General features: G+C 43.7%; 3 protein-coding genes across 6 annotated transcripts in view; 2 read left to right on the top strand and 1 right to left on the bottom strand.

The window, feature by feature from the left end:
- Positions 1 to 19,932, top strand: part of LOC117094361 (UDP-glucuronosyltransferase 1-6) — a 135,759-nt gene that overhangs the window by 91,883 nt on the left and 23,944 nt on the right. The window contains exon 1 of one of the 4 annotated variants that reach the window (XM_033229826.1): positions 17,171 to 18,122. The exons of the other annotated variants lie outside the window; for them this stretch is intronic. Coding sequence (XP_033085717.1) covers positions 17,256 to 18,122 — 867 coding nt within the window. The 5' untranslated portion in view covers positions 17,171 to 17,255. Of the gene's footprint in view, positions 1 to 17,170; positions 18,123 to 19,932 lie in introns of those variants that run through there. 4 annotated transcript variants of the gene reach the window in all.
- On the bottom strand, positions 6,405 to 7,481 carry LOC117094366 (dnaJ homolog subfamily B member 3). The gene has a single exon (XM_033229831.1). The coding sequence runs from the start codon at positions 7,359 to 7,361 to the stop codon at positions 6,687 to 6,689; it is 675 nt and encodes a 224-aa protein (XP_033085722.1). The 5' UTR covers positions 7,362 to 7,481; the 3' UTR covers positions 6,405 to 6,686.
- On the top strand, positions 10,634 to 11,170 carry LOC117094367 (UDP-glucuronosyltransferase 1-3-like). The gene has a single exon (XM_033229832.1). It carries the CDS (start codon positions 10,634 to 10,636, stop codon positions 11,168 to 11,170), a length of 537 nt encoding a protein of 178 aa, XP_033085723.1.

Here is a 19,932-nt window from a genome sequence, read left to right as displayed (position 1 = left end):
GGAGGAGAAGAGGCACTATGGTTTTTAGAATTTTCAACTTTTCTGCTCTAGTTTCTCCCCATCTTTGTGGTTTTATCTACCTTTGGTCTTTGATGTTGGTTAACTACAGATGGGGTTTTGGTGTAGATGTCCTTTTTGTTGATGTTTATGCTATTCCTTTCTTTGTTAGTTTTCCTTCTAACAGTCAGGTCCCTCAGCTGCAGGTCTGTTGGAGTTTGCTGGAGGTCTACTGCAGACACTGTTTGTGTGGGTGTCACTAGCTAAGGCTGCAGAACAGCAAATACTGCAGAACAGCAAATATTGCTGCCTGATCCTTCCTCTGGAAGCTTTGTACCAAAGGGGCACCTCCCTATCCTGTCAGCTCCTACTGGGAGGTATTTCCCAACCAGGCTACACAGGGGTCAGGTAACCACTTGAGGAGGCAGTCTGTCCGTTCTCAGAGCTCAAATGCCATACTGGGAGAACCACTGCTCTCTTCAGAGCTGTCAGACAGGAATGTTTAAGTCTGCAGAAGTTGTCTGCTGCCTTTTGTTCAGATATGCCCTGACCACAGAGGTGGAGTCTATAGGGGCAGTAGGCTTTGCTGAGCTGTGGTGGGCTCCGCTCAGTTTGAGTTTCCCGGCTGCTTTGTTTACCTACTTGAGCCTCAGCAATGGCAGACAACCCCCCCCAGCCAGGCTGCTGCCTTGCAGTTCAATCTCAGACTGCTGCACTAGCAGTAAGCAAGACTCCATGGGCGTGGGAGCCACTGAGCCAGGCAAGGGAGAGAATCTCCTTGTCTGCTGGTTAATCAGACCTTGAGAAAAGCACAATATTTGGGCAGCAGTGTCCCATTTTTCCAGGTATAGTCTGTCACAGGTTCCCTTGTCTAGGAAGGGGAAATCCCTCACCCTCTTGCACTTCCTAGGTGAGGTGATGCCCCGCCCTGCTTCACACACCCTCAGTGGGCTACACCCACTATACAACCAGTCCCATTGAGATGAACCAGGTGCCTCAGTTAGAAATCACCTGTCTTCTGCGTCGATCATGCTGGGAGCTGCAGACCGGAACTGTTCCTATTCGGCCATTGGTGTTGAAGTTTCCATTCTCCTCTGTGATACCTCCTTTTTTTCCCCTTTTTCTCTTACAGTTTTTCAATTTGAACATATTCTCTAGAGTTAACTATATTGCTCAAATCTTCACTGTCATCTCAGTGGAGCAGAACAAATTGGGAACTGTGGCACAGATCACTCTTGCTATGCCCCTTAGAGAATTGCACATTAACAAGGCTAATTTTTGAGTGTGGTAAAGAACAGGCTAATGTATTTAATAGTGAATCCACTTTTCCCAGCATGAGGTCACACCAGATTTAACATGGTTTGGCTCTGTGTCCCCCACCAAATCTCAACTTGAATTGTAATCCCCATAATCCCCACGTGTTGAGGATGGGACCTGGTGGGAGATGATTGGATCATGGGGGCAGTTTTCCACCTGCTGCCCTCATCATAGTGAGTTCTTATGAGATCTGATGGTTTTATAAGGAGCCCTTATCCCTTCACTTGCAAGCTCTTCCTCTCTCTTTCTTGCTTGCCACTATATAAGACATGGCTTTGCATCTCTCTCACCTTCTGCCAGGATTATAAGTTTCCTGAGGCCCCCACAGCAACATGGAACTGTGAGTCAATTAAAGCTCTTTCCTTTATAGATGACCCAGTCTTGGGTTTGTCTTTATAGCAGTGTGAGAATGGACTAATACAGTAAATTGGTGCCATGGAGAGTGGGGTACTGCTATAAAGATACTTGAAAATGTGCAAGTGACTTTGGAACTGGGTAACAGGCAGAGGTTGGAACAGTTTGGAGAGCTCAGAAGAAGACAGGAAGATGTGGGAAAGTTAGGAACTTCCTAGAGGCTTGTTGAATGGTTTCGACCAAAATGCTGATAATGTTGTGGACAATGAAGTCCAGGCTGAGTCTCAGATGGAGATGAGGTACTTGTTGGGAACTGGAGCAAAGGTTACTCTTGCTATGCTTTAGCAAAGAGACTGGTGGCATTTTTGCCCCTGCCCTAGAGATCTGTGGAACTATGAACTTGAGAGAGATGATCTGAAATTGGAATTTAGGTTTAAAAGGGAAGCAGAGCATAAAAGTTTGGAAAATTTGCTCCAGGGCATGTCAGAGACCTTTGCAGCAGACCCTCCCATCACAGACCTGGAGGCCTAGGAAGGAAAAATTGTTTTGTGGGCTGGGTCCAGGCCCCCCGTGCTGTGTGCAGCCTCAGGACTTGGTGCCCTGTGTCCCAGTGACTCCAGCCATGGCTAAAAGGGGCCATGGTACAGCTCAGGCCATTGATTCAGAGGGTGCAAGCCTCAAGTCTTGGCAGCATCGATGTGGTGTTGGGCCTGCAGGCACACAGAAGATAAAAATTTAGGTTTAGGAACCACTGCATAAATTGTAGAGGGTGTATGGAAATGCTTGGATGTCCAGGCAGAAGTTTGCTGCATGGGTGGAGCCCTTATGGGGAACCTCTGCTAGGGCAGGGTGGTAAAGAAATGTGAGGTTGGAGCCCCCACACAGAGTCTCCACTGGGGCACTGCCTAGTGGAGTTGTGAGAAGAAGGCCACCATCCTCCAGAACCCCAAATAGTAGACCCAATAGCTTGCATATGTGCCTGGAAAAGCCGCAGACATTCAATGCCAGTCTCTGAAGACAGCATAGAGGGGGGCTTTACCCTGCAAAGCCACAGAGTTTGAGCTGCCTGAGACTGTGGGAGCCCATTTCTGTCATCACCTTAACCTAGATGTGAGACATGAAGTCAAAGGAGATCATTTTGGAGGTTTAAGATTTAATGACTGCCCTGCCTGGTTTTGGACTTGCATGGGGCCTGTATCCCCCCTTTTTTGGCCAATTTCTCCCATTTGGAATGGGAACATTTACCCAATTTCTGTACCCCCATTGTGTCTTGGAAGTTACGAACTTGTTTTTGATTTTACAGGCTCATAGGGGGAAGGGACTTGACTTGTCTCAGATGAGACCTTGGACTATGGACTTTTGAGTTAGTGCTGAAATGAGTTAAGACTTTGGAGGATTGTTGGGAAGGCACAATTGGTTTTGAAATGTGAAAAGACATGAAATTTGGGAGGGACCAGGGGCAGAATGATATGGTTTGACTCTGTTTCCACCCAAATCTCATCTCAAATTGTAATTTCCATAATCCTCATGTGTTAAGGGTGGGACCTGGTGGGAGCTGATTGGATCATGTGGGCAGTTTTCCCCATGCTGTTCTTGTCATGCTGAGTGAGTTCTCATGAGAGCTGATGGTTTTATAAGGGGCTCTTCCTCCTTCACTCACAAGCTCTTCCTCTCTCTCTCTCTCTCGCCTGCTGCCATGTGAGACATGCCTTTGGTTATCTCTCACCTTCTGTCATGATTGTAAGTTTCCTGAGGCCTCCCCAGCCATGTGGGATTGTGAGTCATTTAAACCTCTTTCTTTTAAAAATTAGCCAGTCTTGAGTATGTCTTTATAGCAGTGTGAGAACAGACTAATACAAGATTGGTGGTGATTGATGTTATACTGAAAGAGTTTAAAGGAGAGTGTGAGAAAAGGAAATGAATCTTCATTTATTGAGAAAGTTGATGAGAAAGTGGAATTAGAAATTCCTAGAAAGGTAAGCTGTTGTATGAATGATTTCCCAAGATGGGAAAGTCTCTCTACCTGTTTGGAGACAGAAAGTGGAATCAGAGGGGAAGAAGATGATGGACAGAAAGGATCATTCCCTCTTCCAGATGCTTTCCAGTATATGATGTAAGCCAAATTAAAACCAGCTGTGTTGAGCTCCAGCCAGAAAAAATGTCTGGCATTTTGGCTTTTTGGACCCTACTGAAATGGTTATAAGTCTCCAGGTCTCTTGGAGCTCACAGGGTCATGCCTTTCCTTGCTTGGTGTGCTTGGTGAGAAGGTACCAGTGTTTCCATGGAGGATATTCATTTTAGGGATCTCCAGATGGTCATCTTTGCACCAGAGGAAATGTCCCCTTTTTCCACTTTGAAAACCTTATCAAACTCTTTTATAAAAGATGAATACCCACATACAGGCCTCTAGCACTCTTCTGTTTTTGAGCTGAGATATTTTAAAAAGAGGTTTTTCAATTCTGAAAAATCTTTAAACAATATGCTCTTGCTGGGACAACAGAGTGGGTCAATATCATTCCCATCTCTACAAAAAGATATATATATTTTATTAGCTAGGTGTGATAGCATGTCTGTAGTCCTAGCTACTGGGAATGCTGAGGAGGAAGGATCACTCGAGGTCAGGAATTCGTGGTTACAGTGAGCTATCATCTTGCCTAAGCAACAGCTGCAGAGCGAGATCATGTCTTTAAAACAAACAAACTTTACACTTCTGTAAAAGCAACACTTTCCATTTATGACAGCACTAATCCAGGATATATCAAAACTGAACTTGTGTTTTCTTTCAGCTGTTAAAACTAGCCAGAATTGTTATAGATCCACTACCTCTGAGTGACACTGGTGTGCCACTCTTTGCTGACCACTGAACAATGAGATTTATGTAACCAATTCTGTAGGTACACACCAATTCATTCTACTCTACCCAGAGTGGTGATTTCCAACATACAAAACCACCATGAAACTGCCCATGCCTTCCTACCACTTCAAAACTCTTTTCATCCCTGAACTGCTCCAAAAGCAAACCTAACCCCAGCAAACTACTCAGTGAGTATCTTCACACATGTAACTTCCCTCGTCTGGCTTAGTAAAAAATGAACTCATTTTTCAAAAGCCCTGACAGTCTATCTTATTCTGATACTTCTTGTATGGTTATTGCATAAAGCAACTACCCAGACACCTCGTAGCATGTTGATTTCAGAGTTCAATGTGAGACCCTGTGTGCCTCTGTGGGATGGTGCCAGCTCACTGTCCCATTCCTGCTGTTTCTTAGGTGCCATTCCATGCAGACTGGACTCTAAGGGTTCTAGAGCATATCCAAACCCATTATCACAGTCTTTGTTGGTTAATGATGTGTTCAGGCCATGATTTTTCTGTAAAAAATTAAGAGCATGCTGCTCTTAATTTTTTTCAGCCTGCCTAGTTCAGTTGTCCTTTTGCTCTCATGCCTTATGCAAACCTTTCCTCAGAGTTGACCCTATAAGATGGGACCCTTTGTGATGGACTACCCCAAGGCAACATGCCCCTAAACGTCTTCATTTGGGGCATAACCTGTGCCAACAGAAAGGTACTTTCCCAGTTGTGTGTATGGTGACTCACCCAAACAATATTACAGATACACTTGACTTTTCCTCAATCTAATTTGGCATGCCTTGAGCATAGCAATAAGATAGTTCTGTGTGCCTTTATGGAAATGCTTTTTTCACATTTCCAGGACCTACTGCCGAGACCAGCTCGGTCGTGGAGACCCTAACCCAGCAGCACTAGAGGAATTAAAGACACACACACACAGAAATATAGAGTGTGGAGTGGGAAATCAGGGGACTCACAGCCTTCAGAGCTCTGAACAGAGATTTACCCACATATTTATTGACAGCAAGCCAGTGATAAGCATCATTTCTATAGATTATAGATTAACTAAAAGTATTCCTTATGGGAAACAAAGGGATGGGCCGAAACAAAGGGATGGGCTCTAGCTAGTTATCTGCAGCAGGAACATGTTCTTAAGGCACAGATGGCTCATGCTATTGTTTGTGGTTTAGGAATGTCAAGCAGTTTTCCTCCCTGGGTGGGCCAGGTGTTCCTTGCCCTCATTCCAGTAAACCCACAACCTTCAGCGTGGCCATCATGACCATCATGAACATGTCACAGTGCTGCAGAGATTTTGTTTATGGCCAGTTTGGGGGCAGCTTCTGGCCAGATTTGGGGGCCTATCCTCAGCAACCTACCACAGTTGGAGAACCACGTTAGGGCTAAAGACAGTCCTAGTATGCCATTAACCAACCGTGTAACCACAAGGTCTGTCCTCAGCCTTCAGAGTGAACATGCTTCTTACACTGATTTCAGCTCAGTGATATGGGATTCAAATGTCTGACCTCCAAAATATTAAGAGAATAAACACATGTTGTTTTAAGCCACCAAGTTTGTGGTAATTTGTTACAGCAGTGATAGGAAACTAATGGATCCACTTTACCAGGTTTACCTGCTTTTAAAAAGTCTGGGTTTAACCTTTTATCTAGATAATGGTCAACTTTTCCTACATCACCAGCATTTATGTGCAACTAAAAGCCATCATTAAATTAATTCAGAAGTATTAATATATTCATAGATTTCACTACTACACACTAAAAAATTGAAGTCAAATGGTTTAGAGCAAACCACCTGGTTCACATTTTCCCAACGGAAAAAGGCAAGGCTCAAAGTGCTGAGTTGAACATTCTATCCTAGCACTAGGAAATAAACATTGTCAGCCTCCAGCTTAAGTTTAATAAATAGCAAAGTGCATACAGATATTTACGACGATTGAAAGACAGAGGTACTATCCGTGTAGTCCCAACAACAATAATAGGCATTGGCATAAAGCGTTTATAAATTCTTGGGTACAGTTTTTCTGAAAGTAAAGTTCACTTTCAATTCTAAAAAAAGTCCGCTATTCCTCCAGACATGCTTTAAGTCAAATGTGGACTGGGATTACTTGGTGTCAATGCGGAGCAACTGCTCTATGCCATTTATTATGAAGGACTTTAACTGAACTGTCCATCTTCCTCCACTTCCATCCTTTCTTGGCCATTCTCAATGATCCTCTTGGTGGTGATTTTTTTGCCATCAACTATTTCAGTGGAAGTTGACATGGACTTGAAGCTGCCTGTCCCATCACTACCGTAGGACATGCAGAAGGAAGAAAGGCCCCCACTTCCCAGGGAGCCAAAGGAACTAAATCCTGTATCAAAAGAAGAAAATCCACCCCCAAAAGCTGGAAATTCACTGAAGGTAGAGAAAAGGGGTGCAGACCCTCTGCTTCTGCTTCCCCCGGAGTTCCTCCGACTCCCAAAAATATTTTCCAGCGGGTTTCCGAAGAAGTCAAAGGAGAATGGGTCCTGGCCACCGAAGAACTCCCTGAAGACCTCGGCCGGGTCGCGGAAGCTGAAGATGTACTCGAAGGGGTCCTCGAAAGGCCTGCCGACTGCGCAGCCACCCTCTGCCCCCGCCTCGCCATAGCGGTTGTAGACGTCGCGTTTCTTGGCGTCCGACAACACCTCGTAGGCCTCGGCCACCTGCTTGAATCTCCTTTCTGCTTCCTCCTTGTTCTCGGGGTTTTTGTCTGGGTGCCACTTGAGTGCCAGCTTGCGGTAAGCCTTCTTGATGGCCTCGGTCGAGGCCTGCCGGGGCACGCCCAGCACCTCGTAGTAGTCCACCATGCTGGACGGCCAGAACGGCCCGCGGGGCACTGGCGCAGTGAGCGGGACAGCTGCCAGCCACGGGCGCTGGCCCGAGTGGTTGGCGACCTGGGTCGCTTGGAGGGACGCCCCTTATGACGCAGCCACATCTCATTGGTCGAGGCCTATGAGCGCCTCGCATCCCAGGATGCAGTGCTCCTGGGACTGGCCCTGCTGTCTGTGAGGCTCTGTAATGCTCCACGACCAGGCCCCGCCCACTCCGGCCCCCGCCCAACCGCGGTCTCCAAAAAGGGTGGGAATAAGGTTGCGGGAAAGAGAAGGGGTTGACTTTAGCTGCCTGAAGAACTGTTTTTCTTAAAGTCGGCTTTATATCAGTCTTTTTCCTCGGCCACAGGAGGGAAGGGGATGGTGGGAGTGAGTTTAGTCTGACCAGGGCTGAAAACATCCTGTGTTTAGGACTGCAGTTCTCTAACGTTCCAGCCCGGGTACCCGTTTGCTTTTGTTCATGTGGATTATACCTATCATATACGTACTGCATTAGAGATTGAAACAGAATTAAAAACATATTCATTGGGCAATTTAATAAGAATAAACCCATGACACACTAACAAACTTTGTTTTTATTTAACTTTTTTTCAGACAAAATGTAGTGAGAAGAGTGGCATTGTTTTACGTTTTTTGCATCTCGCTTTAGTACTTGGCTTAATAGATGGATTCTCATGTCAGCTTCTGCATTCAATCTGTTGTGATATTACACATCACCCATGTAGCTTCTGGAAAACTCCACTGTACACTTGTGAGAGAATGACAGTGAAAAAATCAAGTAGTATTATTATGGAAATAGTTTTGACTTTGCAAAATTCTCCTGAAAAATTCTTGGGGATCTCTAGGATTTCTGGCTCATTCTTTGAGACCTGCTAGTCTAGTACAGTAGTCCCTGGTATTCTGAAGGGATTAGTTTAGAACAACCCTCCTCCTCATACCAAAATCTAGATGCTCAAGCTCCTTTTATAAAATGGCACAGTATTTGTATATAACCTACACATATCCTCCTTTAAACCTGTAATCATCTCTTGATTACTTTTACATAATAAATGTAAATGCTATGTAAAAAGTTGTTTTACAGTATTGGTTTTTTATTTGTATTGTTTGTATTATTTTTCATTTCTATCCTCCCAAATATTTTCAATCTGCTGTTGACTGAATCTGCAGATGTAAAGCCCAAGTATATGGAAGGGTCAACTGTGTGTGTTATTCACTTTTCTTGACTGCTAAAACAAACACCAGAAAGATCCTCTTAGACAAAAGGAAATACAGCACTAGTTACTGTATCGAAGCCATACACTGGCATGCTATAAACTTGGGGTGCAGCGATTATCTCCACTAGAACTGCTATGTCATGACCATGAATTTTGAGGGGATTTTTTTTGAGACCTGAGTTCTCTTCACCTCCTCCTTATTCTCTTTTTGACACTGGATTCTTTGCTTTGATAAATTGTGAGGCATTACACTAGTAAAGGTCACTCAGTTCTAAAGGAAAATGATTAACCGAAGAGCATTCTAAGAGTTCATAAAGGGTATTAGGGCTAATGGGGATGTGTTATCTCACCAGAACAAACTTCTGAGTTTATATAACTTCTAGTGACATAATCTGAATCTTGGACTTGGCACTTAGTAAGCACGCAATGAACAGTCATAGAAAGGTGGCTGAGGGTAGAGTTCAGTGTGAACAAAGCAATTTGGGAACATCAAAGCAAGTTTGGGGGACAACAAGTGATCCAGAATGGCTAGAGGGTAAGAGGCAGAGGGAGGGGGCAAGCAGAAGAGCTAGAGAGGAGGAATGAGCTTGGACAGGGGGACTGGGGTCTATCCCAGAGTTTTGAGAGCAAGGCAGAGGAGTCTGAATTTTCTTCTGTGCCCAGGAAGCTGTTGATCAAGGTTCTAGAAATGGTGGTGATGTGGGGCTTTTCAGTTGGCAGCCGATGCAGTGATTCAGAAGGGACAGCTGGGGGTGGGGGAACGGGGGGGCTGGGGCCCTGAAATAGGACCATGGCAGCTGGGTCTGAGAGACAGTGGTAGAAACATCCAGATTCAGCATTTACTTACTATCTTGGATACAGGGTCTAGAACGAAAAAAGAAGGAAAGTCATCTGTGTACAGAAGCATGTCCAGAGTGCTTACTGTCTCCAAAACCAGGTACTGGCACCTGAGTGACGGCATGATTCCAAAGCCAAAATCTTGCCTGTAAGGAATAGATGTATAGGATATAGCTATAGTCTAATAGCAAGGACAGATATGCAAACTGCTAAAAGATGTAAGGCAGAGCAGAACAAAATGCTGTGGAGATTCAAGGAAGGTGGCTTTGTTTCCCTGGATGGTCCTGTAGATAATCTACAGGGCAATGGACATGTTTATGTTGCTCCTTTAGTAACAAGCCCCATCATTCTGATTTGAGGAAAGGAGTTGGGAGTGTGTCAAGTGGTGGCCTATTAACTTAGGTCTTCAGCTTAAAAAGAAAGTATCTTCAAAACGGTTGCAGAAACACTTTCCATGGACATGTCACTCTTTAGTAGCCCTCAAAGTAAGACCATCACATTGCTGCCCTGCTGTGTGATTTCTAAGCTCCCAGAGCACCATGCCCTGTAATTGCCTGGTCATGAATTTGTCTCCGTCCACCTGAGCCCTCCTTTCAGGCAAGGGCCATTTCTAACTTGGCCTTCTGGTCCTAGTTCCTAGCATAGTGACTGGCATACAGTAGGGCTCACATGTTCCATAAATATTTGGTGGATGAGGAAATTAGTAACGGGTTCTGCTTTGGTTCCAGAACAGAGATTTATTGGATTGCTTAGTAGTGGTTCTCTGTTGTTATTCATGAGAGTGAATGTGGATTGCCTGCTATTGCCTACCACTGTTGGTGACCTCTCAGACCTCAGCTGCAGCCTGATATACATGGTTAACAGAGAAGTTGGAGGCTGTGACGTTAAATGGGTTACCACAGGCTTTTGTTGAGAATTGGATGAGAAACAAGAGCTTGAACTTGGATGTTCCCCAGAGTGAGCGCAGGGTCAGATGAGTTTTTCAAGACAGGAGTGATCGGTCTTTCCCAAGGTGGGGCCCATAATGAAAGGCAATGATAGATTAATGGGTGATAAGTAACTGGAGGAGGGCACTCTGTCTTCCAATTACATGTTGGTTTGCTATGTGGCTCAGTGACAAGGTAATTAAGATGAAGAAAACAAATGTAGGAGGCATAGCATGGGGTGGACAGTCAGCTGTTGATGGCTTCTGCTCAGATGGCCACAGGATCCCAAGTTCCCCTGCCACGGCTGGCCACAGGACTGCTGCTCCTCCTCAGTGTCCAGCCCTGGGCTGAGAGTGGGAAGGTGTTGGTGGTGCCTGCTGATGGCAGCCACTGGCTCAGCATGCAGGAGGCCATGTGGGAGCTCCATGCCAGAGGCCACCAGGCGGTGGTCCTCACCCCGGAGGTGAATATGCACATCAAAGAAGAGAACTTTTTCACCCTGACAACCTATGCCATTCCATGGACCCAGGATGAATTTGATCGCTTTTTGCTGGGCCGCACTCAATGGTTCTTTGAAACAGAACATCTTCTGAAGACATTTTCTGGAAATACGGCAATTATGAACAATATGTCTTTGGTCTTTCATAGGCCTTGTGTGGAGCTATTGCATAATGAAGCCCTAATGAGGCATCTGAATGCTACTTCCTTTGATGTGGTTTTAACAGACCCCATTTCTGTCTGCGGGATGGTGCTGGCTAAGTACTTGTCAATTCCCGTTGTGTTTTTTGTTCAGGAACATTCCATGTGACTTAGACTTTAAGGGCACACAATGTCCAAATCCTTCCTCCTGTATTCTTAAGTTATTAACAACCAATTCACACCACATGACATTCCTGCAAAGAGTCAAGAACATGCTCTGCCCTCTGGTCCTGTCCTACATTTGCCATGCTGTTTCTGCTCTTTATGCAAGCCTTGCCTCTGAGCTTTTTCAGAGACAGGTGTCAGTGGTGAATCTTCTCAGTCATGCATCCATGTGGCTGCTCCGAGGGGACTTTGTGATGGGCTACCCCAGGCTGATCATGCTTAACATGATCTTCATCGGGGGCATCAACTGTGCCAATAGGATGCCACTATCTCAGGTCTGTATTGGTGCCTTCATCCAATCAATGTTCCAGACAAAACACTTTTTAAAAACATGTTTACCTACAATTGCATTTACTTTATGCTGAATTTATTCTGGTGCCATAGGTATTTTTTTCCTTTATTTTCTTCTAGGATATCTTTTTCTCCTATGCAACCTCATCCTCAGGTTTAGGAACAATTTGTTCCTTATCAGTAAAAATCATCTTGATATGGCAGTGGGGGGTCATGTAAGGGTTAATCTGATAATGAGCTCTGCAAGACCCATGGCTCATTTGGATGCTTGTTTACTTGGGTATGCTTAATGATGGGAGAATCTACACCTAAACCCTTACATTCAGCATTATTCTTTGCATTTTGAAGCATGTGCATCTAAAATCCAGCACCCTATTTGGGCCACCGACCCTGTGTCCAGCCCCACTGTTCGGCCCTGGGCACACTTGCCAGCCTCTCCATTGCAACATCGAAATGGTACACACTGCTTCCATGAAGTGACAACTTTCAGACACTCGGTGGCTCTTTGTATATGCATATACTTGATGGCCTGGGGAGTTTCATGAATGTCCTTTAAGTGAACAGGAAAACTGAAACCCCTTGATTTGCATGATTTTGTGGTGTTTCTGGGTCAAGTGAATAAAGAAGAATTTTCACAGATCACCTCAGGCCTCTTAGAGGAAGAACTGTCATCATCATTACTAGAGTTTAAAAGACTCCTGCAGAACAAGGTGTTTCACCTGGAGACCTTTGCAGTGTTCATGCCAATTTACTGAGTGCATGAGAGATCATTTACACCAAAATCTTTATCATGTGTTATCTGTGATAGGCATGCCATTATCATTTTTACTACGTCAATCTCCTTTGTTATTTTGTCACCCTTACTTACTTGGTTTGGTTGACCCTTAGATTTGAAATTTTTTCTGCAAATATACAAGACCATAGTTGAAATCTTACGTTTTTTCTCCCTCTCTTTCTCCTTGATTTAAAGTTTATGATAGGTTGAATTATTTGACTGGTCTTCTCAAAGAAATAATTGTGGAATTTGTATATTCTTTTTACTGTTTCATTTTCTGTCTCATTAATTGCAGCTTATTTTTGCCTTAATGATTTCATCCTAATTTCTTTTGGCTGATTTTGTAGCTGCTTTTGTAACTTCGTTAGAGGAATGTTACATTTCTTTACATTTGATTTTTCTTAATGAAGCATTGAGGGCTCTGAGTAAAACTTTTTCTGTGTCCCTCAGGTTTTGGTAAAAATTGCTGTTCTTTTCACTGCTTTTAGATAATTTAAATATCAGTTTTAAAATTTCTCTTTTGATTCAATGACTGTCTATAAGTCTGTTTCCTAATTCTGATATTGTGAATATTTTTTGTAGTCATCTCCCTCTTATTTTTTCTAGTTATTTTGCATTATAATAAGAAAACGTTTCTTATGAAGACACTACTTAAGAAATTCTTAATAGGTTACTTGATGGTCTAATACAGAATTGTCCAATAGAAATATAATGTAAGCCACATACATAATTTAAACTTTTCTGGTGGGCATGTTAGAAACCAGCAAAAAAGAAACCACTGAAATTAATTTGAATAATGCATTTTATTTAACCAGATGTATCCCAAATATTATCCTTTCAACATGTATTCAATATGAGATTATGACTTAACTATTTGACGTAGTTTTTTTCTTGTTAAGTCTTCAGAATCTAGCGTATGTCTGACACAGCATATCTCCATTTGGAATAGCCACATTTCAAGTGCTCCGTAGTCTGTGCAGTTAGTGACAACAATATGGTCAATGTTTATAAATGTTCCATGGACACAACTAAAATTCTGTCTTTTCAATTTTTCTCTTCTTTTCTTTTTCTTATTTTTTTTTTTTTTTTTTTTTGGAGAATGAGTCTCGCTCTGTTTCCCAGGCTGGCGGGCAGTGGTGGGATCTCGGCTCATTGCAACCTCCACCTCCTGGGTTGAACTGATTCTCCTGCCTCAGTCTCCCAAGTGGCTGGGACTAGAGGTGCATGCCACCATGCCCAGCTAATTTTTTTTTGCATTTTTCTGGAGATGGAGTTTCATCATGTTGGCCAGGTTGGTCTCAAACGCCTGACCTCAAGTGATTCACTAGCCTTGGCTTTCCAAAGTGCTGGGATTACAGGTGTGAGCCATCACCACACTGGGCGATTTTTCTATCTTTTAAAATCCCTCTACTAAACCTTCCAATTCTGGGAAGGATGTCTTTTTAAAAATCCCCTTACATAACAAATTCTGCTCCAGTTATATTTTGGTTCTTGAATAGTTTTGCTTTATACATAGTGATTAGATTGGTGCATGTAGGTTTGAGACTTGTATTTTCTTCACATAGTTTGCTGTTATCATTAGATAATAATTCTTAAAATACATTTTATCTGATATCAGTATTGCTACCCCTACATTATTTTAAAAATTCCCCATCTCTTTTAATTTGAAAATAATTTGTGTGCAGGTGGGTGGCTCACACCTGTAATTTCAGCCCTTTGGGAGACTGAGGCAAGAGGATTGTTTGAGCCCAGGAGTCTGAGAGCAGCCTGGGCAACATGCTGAGACTCCATCTCTACAAAAAATCAAAACATTATCTAGTTGTGATGGTGCAGGCCTGTAGTCCCAGCTACTTGGGAGGCTGAGGCAGGAGGATCACTTGATACAAGGAGATGGAGACTGCAGTGTGCCATGTGTTCACACCACCTAACTCCAGCCTGGGTGACAGAGCCAGGCTCTGTCTCAAAAAAATGAAATTTCTTTGGCATGTGAAAATCGTGTTTTAAAAGTTTAGAAAACAGTTTTTTAAACTCCAATATGAAAAGTTAGGTGCAATGGAATGCACCTGTGGTCCCAGCTACTTGGGAGGCTCAGGTGGGAGAATCATTGAGCTCAGGAGTTTCAGCTCCTATGGTTTTTAAATTTATTTATTTAAAATACAAAAAAACCCAGAATGGTTTCAATCTGATAGTTTCTTTGATGTCAGCATTCTGATTCTGTCTGTTCTTAATTTTATTCTTTCCATTGAGTGTAAGCTCAATCCTTTAACAGAAATTTCCTTTTTCCTTATTCATTTTGGAATTTCATAGTACTTTTCCATTTTTAGGGAGATGCAGTGCAGCGTCTTCAAGTCTCCCACTCTTGCACCTGTCTCTTTCACTTGTAAGAGCCCTTGTGATTACCTTGTCCCACCCAGACATCCAGGATGATCTCTCCAACTCAAAACCCTTAATTTAATCATATCTGTGAAGACTCTTCCATCTGTAACGGAACATATTCCAAGGTTGGAGGAATTACAATGTAGATACTTTTGTGGGGCTGTGATTCTGCCTACCACAGACACTAAGCTTAAAGTGAAACCCACATCGTATTCAAAGCTAGGAGATTTTCCACTATTTGCCCATTTAAATTTTTCTTCCTGTCTTCCATAGAGTTCTATTCTCCAGCCTTCAGAGCTATCAGCTTACCATTCAATTATCTCCTTTTCTCCTGATCTTCCTTTTTTAATTTTTAAAAATCAATACCTTTCAAAGAGCAAAAGTTTTAAATTTTGATGAGGTTCATTCTAGCAAGTTTTATCATTTGTAGTTTTTGTACCCTAAGGAATCTTTGTCTACCCCAAGATGTGAAGAATAGTTTCTGTCTTCTCTTACAAACGTTAAAGGATTCCAGTTTGTATGTTTAGCTCTGTGAGATTGGCAGAGGGGAACAAGACCACACAGGTCAGGCTTTCAGGATGCGTTTTTCTGTCTCTGGACTTTGCTGGGGTGACCTCACTGACACCCATGGCTTCAACCACCACATATTCAGATGGCTCCAAGTCTATCTGTGAAGCCCAGACCCCTCCTCATCTCCAAACCCTGGAAGCTGATGCCTTGGGCAGCTCCTCCTGTTTCCCAGGCACCAGGAGCTCCTCCCTCCCCATAGTTCTGCTATCCTCAGGGCCCCCTAGGTCTCTGGAGTACCACCATCTTCCAAGGTACAAGGGCCTCCCCAGAGTCTGGGAGTCCCAGACATGTGACAAGAATCAGATGACTTCGCTGTCTAAATAAAACACCACTACTTGGAGATAGAACGCAGGAGCCCATGAATGTGGGAAGAGCACCCTCCTAAGCGTGTTCCACCCCTCACCTGGGCTCATCAGGAGGTTGCTTAGAGGGAAAGAATTTTAAATGGGTTGGAAGTATAATTCAGAGGCTGAGATGTTGCACTTACAGCTAAGAATCCCTTTCTAGCCCTTTATATCCTCACAATTCCCCAGGAATTGTTCTCCCCTGGAGAGTTCCCAAAGCCCTTGAAGACCTTCCTTCTCTGTGCCATCCTACTTGTGCTGCCCTTGAGCTGAGTGTGCCCCTGGTGGATGCTTACATTCGCTGCCTGTCCCATAGTTTCTGTCCAAAGGTGGAATCTATTATCAATGTGGATCTCTAATGGGGGTAACATCCTCCCTAAGGGAAGCCTCAGCCTTAACAGAAATGGCAGACATGGCCAGGCAAGAAGACACAGAGACAGTGAGATAGAAAGTATGCACAGACCAGAGAACCTGCCCACATCATCCTGGGGTGACCAGTACAAGGAGGCATGAGCAATCTTGTGAGCACATATAGTGGTGACTTTCTGGAGCAGGACGAACCTCATGGACTTGAGACCCTTGTGAGTGCTCAGGGTCTCTCTCTCTTAGAAGGGCACACATTTAATTCTCCATCTGAAATTTGAACTTGGGTCCCCACAAATTATGCAGCCCATGCTGTTCTGGAGGAACCATTCTTATCAGAACTTGGTGCTGGATTGACTTGGAGAAAAGCCTGATCATAATTTTCAGGATGAAATAAAGGCCTGGATGAATGGACACTTTAGTCTTTAAGCAGACTTGCAGAAGACTGGAGCCTTCAGCATTCAGAGGAGGAATTCAGACTGTGCAAGATCTGAGGCCAGGTTCTAGCTCCCCTGGTTCCTTGGTGAGCAGGAGCTCCCTGAACCCACCGTGGGTCCTTGCTAGGGTTATCTTGCCCATATGTGCTTTAGACAGCAGGACCTCTTATTCCATGGGATAGATGGAGAATCCTCAGCAAGGTCTTCCCAAGAATCCAATAACCACATCTTGAGCTCAGCCTCCCTGCAGCTTTTTTTCCTATTGACAGCCACTTCAGAGAGAGTCCTCTTTGATCCTTACAAGAAACATCCTGGTGTGAAAAATGACCAAAACCAGATAGCCAGCCTACACACTCTGTTTAGAGAAAGCTGGCTTTAAAATGTTGTCTGTTTTTTGGATGTGCTGTGTTACTCATACACGAGAAGAAAGAGTTTGAAGGGTTAGCAAATAGGATCATCCAGCTGCGAGCATATGATTAGGGACCAGGGCAGTGGTGACTCCTCAGAACTCAGCTGCAGCATGATAAATGTGGTTAACAGAGAAGTAGGAGGCAGTGACATGAAATGGGTGTTCACAGCCTTGTGTTGGGAATTGGATAAGAAACAAGAGCGTAAACTTGGATGTTCCCCAGAGGGAACGCAGGGTCAGATGAGTTTTTCAAGATAGGCATGATTGGTCTTTTCCAGTGTGGGGCCCACAGTGAAAAACAATGATAGATTAATGGTTAATAATTAACTGGAGGTGGGCACTCTGTCTTCCAATTACATGATGATTTGCTAGGTGGCTCAGTGACAAGGTAATTAAGATGAAGAAAGCAAAGGTAGGATGCACAGCGTGGGGTGGACAGTCAGCTGTCAGTGGCTTCTGCTGAGATGGCCACAGGACTCCAGGTTCCCCTGCCGTGGCTGGCCACAGGACTGCTGCTCCTCCTCAGTGTCCAGCCCTGGGCTGAGAGTGGGAAAGTGCTGGTGGTACCCATTGATGGCAGCCACTGGCTTAGCATGCGGGAGGCCGTGCGGGAGCTCCATGCCAGAGGTCACCAGGCGGTGGTCCTCACCCCGGAGGTGAAAATGCACATCAAAGAAGAGAACTTCTTCACCCTGACAACCTATGCCATTCCGTGGACCCAGGATGAATTTGATCGCCTTATGCTGGGCCATACTCAACTGTACTTTGAAACAGAACATTTTCTGAAGACATTTTCTAAAAGTATGGCAATTTTGAAAAATATATCTTTGGTCTTTCATAGGTCTTGTATGGAGATACTGTATAATGAGACCCTAATGAGGCACCTGAATGCTACTTCCTTTGATGTGGTTTTAACAGACCCCATTTACCTCTGTGGGGCAGTGCTGGCTAAGTACCTGTCAATTCCTTCCGTGTTTTTTTTAAGAAACATTCCATGCGATTTAGACTTTAAGGGCACACAGTGTCCAAATCCTTACTCCTATATTCCTAAGTTATTAACAGCCAATTCAGACCACATGACATTCCTGCAAAGGGTCAAGAACATGCTCTACCCTCTGGCCCTGTCCTACATTTGCCATGCTCTTTCTGCCCCTTATGCAAGCCTTGCCTCTGAGCTTTTTCAGAGAGAGGTGTCAGTGGTGGATCTTCTCAGCCATGCGTCTGTGTGGCTGTTCCGAGGGGACTTTGTGATGGACTACCCCAGGCCGATCATGCCCAACATGGTCTTCATTGGGGGCATCAACTGTGCCAACAGGAAGCCACTATCTCAGGTCTGTATCTGTGCCTTCATCCAATCAATGTTCCAAGCAAAACACTTTTAAAAAAGTGTATTTACTTACAATTGCTTCTATATCTACTTCTCTTTCCAGTGCTTTTATTTCTGCTTGTTGTCGTAATAGTCTTCCATGAGATAAACTGTTAAGGGGTCACTAGTAGGGTATTTCAGGTTTTAAACGGTCAATGAGAGGAAGAAGAGGCAGACACGAATGTTTGTCAAAGGATGGGCAAGGACTGGTGTGACTCATGGAGACAGTTCATTTGTAAAGGCACCATAGTCATGGTTGTGCATGCCCTTCATTTGGCAGGAGCAGAGACACTCTACACTGAGAATTGACCCATCCTGGATTTTTTGTTTGCATAATTTTCAGGGGAAAGATGATGCAACAGCAAATTACAATAGTTAACGTGATAATTTTTAGTGGTCCCGTCTTGCAAAAGATAGAGAGGTGACCACAGGAGACCTAAGCACTCACAGGAAGTAGAAGTGTCAAAGAGGTTGACTCAGTTCAGTGGAAGTAGTGCAATGAAGGTGGGATGTCTGTCTGTGATTATGGAATTACACACGGAATTCAGTTTCCAGAGAGGGATCTGTGCTGACAAAAGATTTTCTGTTCAGGATTTGGGGTCTGGTGCATGATGTGGGGACATCTCAGATTTTGGAAGGAATAGTGATGGTTGCAGGTCAAATGGGTCTTCTACTTGGAATGCTGAAATTATCAAGAAATTGTGGGAGGGAATAGGGAGGAGATAAACTGTGAGTGTATAAGCCCAGTAACCTGGGGACAGTGATGAATGGACATGTGTCCAAGAAGGGAAGCATTTCTCAGGAGAGGCTGATCACATCACCAAACCCACCCTATGCCACTCCAAGTTTCTATAGTGGGATCTACTCCTTTACCAAACATTTCAAAGGCAGCTTTCATTATTCCAAAATATTTGGGGTTCATTGATATGAATTCAGCCTTTTTATGTCATATTCACCGAATGCATATGAACTTCCATAAGTTTAGATGCTTTTGTATTTTCATTTCTGTAATTCTTTTTATTAACATAGGTATTATTGCAAAATACTCTAAGTTTCATTTGTTAAATCAAACCACATGATTTTTTTTTTATTGGTGATTTTCCCTCTTATGCAGTGTAGTTATTCAATTATAAAATATGGGTTTATTAGATTTGTAAAAATGTTGAAAGATGGGATGGCATTTAAATAGTGACTCTTGCCCTTTTCTTCCAGTTTTTCAATGTGAACATATTCTCTAGTGTTAACTACATTGCTCAAAACTTCACTGTTATTTCAGTGGAGCAGAACAAATTGGGAACTGTGGCACAGATCACTCTTGCTATGCCCCTTAGAGAATTCCACATTAACAAGGCTAATTTTTGAGTATGGTAAAGAACAGGTGAATGTATGCAATAGTGAGGCCACTGACTCTTTCCCAGCATGAGGTCACACCAGATTTAACATGGTTTGGCTCTGTGTCCCCCACCAAATCTCAACTTGAATTGTAATCCCCATAATCCCCACGTGTTGAGGATGGGACCTGGTGGGAGATGATTGGATCATGGGGGCAGTTTTCCACCTGCTGCCCTCATCATAGTGAATTCCTATGAGATCTAATGGTTTTATAAGGAGCCCTTATCCCTTCACTTGTAAGCTCTTCCTCTATCTCTCTTGCTTGCCACTATATAAGACATGCCTTTGCCTCTCTCTCACTTTCTGCCAGGATTATAAGTTTCCTGAGGACCCCACAGCAATGTGGAATTGTGAGTCAATTAAAGCTCTTTCCTTTATAAATG

The sequence above is a fragment of the Trachypithecus francoisi genome, unplaced genomic scaffold, assembly GCF_009764315.1.
Source record: "Trachypithecus francoisi isolate TF-2019V2 unplaced genomic scaffold, Tfra_2.0 Lachesis_group13, whole genome shotgun sequence".
Classification (NCBI taxonomy): Eukaryota; Metazoa; Chordata; class Mammalia; order Primates; family Cercopithecidae; genus Trachypithecus; species Trachypithecus francoisi.
The sequence above is the reverse complement of the archived record's forward strand: the minus strand, read 5'-3'. Positions and strand labels throughout refer to the sequence as shown.